This window comes from Diaphorina citri, unplaced genomic scaffold (genome assembly GCF_000475195.1).
Source record: "Diaphorina citri unplaced genomic scaffold, Diaci psyllid genome assembly version 1.1 scaffold2725, whole genome shotgun sequence".
Lineage (NCBI taxonomy): Eukaryota > Metazoa > Arthropoda > Insecta > Hemiptera > Psyllidae > Diaphorina > Diaphorina citri.
Window position 1 is genome coordinate 1 of NW_007380142.1, and position 3,297 is coordinate 3,297.

Here is a 3,297-nt window from a genome sequence, read left to right on the forward strand (position 1 = left end):
ACGGAGTACTTTCCTGTGCCGCTTGGCGCCTCCTTTTCCGAGTCCCTTTCCTCCCTTACCACGGCCGGTCATGATGAATGCTGCTAGTTTGCTGCTACGAAAAACACGAACAACAAGCGAGTTTGAGATGTTTGATGGAGACCATTTTCGTTCGAACTAAAAACAGCGTGCCGTTTGTTGAGGGGCTCGCAAGCTGTGCCGGTAACTGAGGTGCTCGCGAGGAAGATTCTTGCATTGGAGTGACTTGAGGCCAATAGAGAGTCGTAAGGCGTTGTGATTGGCTTCGGTTTGTGGTGCGTTTGAGTACAAGTAAAGCGCGACGTTCTGCGAAACTCATCATTTTCATCTCGTTCTTTCGTCCGAGCAGATCTAACCCGTTACAATTTATAATGGCAGCTGGCAAGTCGAGCGGTAAAGCAGTGAAGAAAGCCGGAAAGGCCCAGAAGAACATCGCCAAGTCCGACAAGAAGAAGAAGCACCGCAGGAAGGAGTCGTACGCCATCTACATCTACAAGGTGCTCAAGCAGGTGCACCCGGACACCGGAGTCTCCTCGAAGGCCATGAGCATCATGAACAGTTTCGTCAACGACATTTTCGAACGCATCGCCGCCGAGTCCTCCCGTCTGGCCCACTACAACAAGCGGTCCACGATCACGAGTCGGGAAATCCAGACTGCCGTGCGTCTCCTGCTCCCCGGTGAGCTGGCCAAGCACGCCGTGTCCGAGGGCACCAAGGCCGTGACCAAGTACACCAGCTCCAAGTAAACTGCTGCTGCTTGTTTACATCTCCTCGCTCCCCACCCTTACTTAAAACGGCCCTTTTCAGGGCCACCATAAATTCTTCCCAACCAAATTTTCTACCATATCCGTAACAACAAGAGATATTGGTACAATTTCAACGCGGAACCACGACTTCGTACGCCATCTTACATTCCTGTTTTGTTCGTGCTACGGTCTCAAGTAGGAGAGTAAGATCCTACGTACTCCAGCTGTCGTCTCCCGACTGTCTATTGAATTGAATTGAATTGAATGTTCTTATATATTTTTTCATAATAGATTTATACAATAAAAATCTCCTAAGCTAAGCCTAACTTATTACTCATGAAGTTAAACTTCTAATTTGGGGGTTTTAGGTATGGTTTTGGGGGGGGGGGGTCTACTCTCATAACTTTTTCGATATCTCTAACCGTTTAGTGAAAACCGCCAAAATCGGTTATTTCCGCCTGTGCGAAGAGCCCGGTGCAACTTTTGCCAATTTTCAGATTTTTCCCATTACTTACTCTTTTCGCACCTCTATATCTCCGGAACTACTTGATAGAGCTCAAAATTTCAAGACATGTTTATATACCTTACCGAAATATGTGCCCTGAATTTCAAAAGTTTATCTCGAGAGGAAGCCGATCTATGAAGGTGAGAAAAACCTGCCGAATCGGTTCGTGTAAAGATACACAGGCGTGCGTACTGGAACTTGGCCTGGCGTGCGTACTGGAACTTGGCCCACCACCACCAGCACCACCACCACCACCACCACACCAACAACAACAACAACAACACCGACAACAACACCGACAACAACACCAACAACAACAACACACAACAACAACAACAACAACAACAACTCACGGAAAATTTTCAAAAGCTCGCAAATATATAGATAATAAGGAGATCTGTACCTACTAATGATGTGTAAATACACACTTAGAAAAAAGGAGTGAGATCCCCCCACAAAAACACAAATGTGAAAAAAAGGCCAAGTTCCTATCAAAAAATGTCGGCCTATAAAAGTGGTGAGATCAGAAAATTAAGGCCAAGTCTTCGTGTCTGCTGAAAATGCTGGATCTCAATTCCTTCAACCTTCTCTCAATTTCAACTTGACAATGTTTTCCTTTTATTTTCATGTTAATAATAGGTACCGCATTTTAGGTATTAATTTGAGAAGGAAAAATATTGCCAAGTTGAAATTGAGAGAAGGTTGAAGGAATTGAGATCCAGCATTTTCAGCAGACACGAAAAATTGGGAATGCAGACTTGGCCTTAATTTTCAGCTCCTCGATTACAATTACAATAATTGAGGAGCTGGGTGCAAAAAGGGAAATATGGATTCTTTGCCCTTTTTCCGCAAAACGGTTTTTTGAATAGAACGTGGTGCGCTCTATCTTCCAGCGTTTGGACTGCAGTGATAACTTTTTTTTTTTTTTTTTTTATGAGTTACAGCGTTTTTTGTAAACACACTTTTCAAGGATTTTGATGAAAAATTGAAAACTTTAAAGTTAATAAATCAGTTTGACGATTTTCATTTATTGCCCTTTTTGCAACCAGCTCCTCAATCGCGATCTCTAATTGTATTTTGTAACATTAGTAATGGGAATTACTTTTTTAACAACAGTTAGGTTAGGTTAGGTTAGCTTAGGTTAGGTTAGGTTAGCTTAGGTTAGGTTAGGTTAGCTTAGGTTAGGTTAGGTTAGCTTAGGTTAGGTTAGGTTAGCTTAGGTTAGGTTAGGTTAGCTTAGGTTAGGTTAGGTTAGCTTAGGTTAGGTTAGGTTAGCTTAGGTTAGGTTAGGTTAGCTTAGGTTAGGTTAGGTTAGCTTAGGTTAGGTTAGGTTAGCTTAGGTTAGGTTAGGTTAGCTTAGGTTAGTTTAAATTGATTTCCAGTAGGATGTGGTTGACTTCGGAATACCATGTGATAGTGATGCCGTCGGAGTCCTCTGGCATTAGCTATGTGTATCTAGAGATAGTTGATGGATAGTTGGATTGGATTGGATTGGATTGGATTGGATTGGATTGGATTGATTGGATTGGTTGATTGGAGTCCTGGCATTTGGGACATTCGGATGATTGATTGGATTGGCACTCCTGGATTGCGATATGGATTGGATCCCCCCCTTGGATTGGATTGGATTGGATCTGGATTTGGAGTTGGATTGCATTGATTGGATTGGATTGGACTTGCGATCTGATTTGATGAGTCTGGGAGAGTTGATTGGATTGGATTGGATTGATTGGATTGGATTGGATGTGGATTTGGATTGGATTGGATTGATTGGATCTGGAATTGATTGGATGCTGGATTGGATTGGATCTGGATGTGGATTGCGATTGGATTGGATTGGATTGGATTGGATTGGATTGGATTGGATTTGGATTGGATTGGATTGGATTGGATTTGGATTGATTGATTGATTCGATTGGATTGGATTGGAATTGGGATTGGATCCTGAATTGGATTGGATTGGATTGATTGGATTGAATTGGATTGGATTGGATTGGATTGGATTGGATTGGATATGGATTCGGATTG

The 3,297-nt window shown here is 42.8% G+C and overlaps 1 protein-coding gene across 1 annotated transcript; it reads left to right on the forward strand.

Moving 5' to 3' along the window:
- The first annotated feature begins 329 nt into the window (after positions 1-329).
- LOC103519431 (histone H2B-like) lies at positions 330-833 on the forward strand. The gene has a single exon (XM_008484518.3). The coding sequence runs from the start codon at positions 390-392 to the stop codon at positions 762-764; it is 375 nt and encodes a 124-aa protein (XP_008482740.1). The 5' UTR covers positions 330-389; the 3' UTR covers positions 765-833.
- Positions 834-3,297: the final 2,464 nt, after the last annotated feature.

Coding starts and splice junctions, on each gene's coding strand:
- LOC103519431 (XM_008484518.3), top strand. CDS start 390: ATGGCAGCTGGCAAGTCGAGCGGTAAAGCAGTGAAGAAAGCCGGAAAG.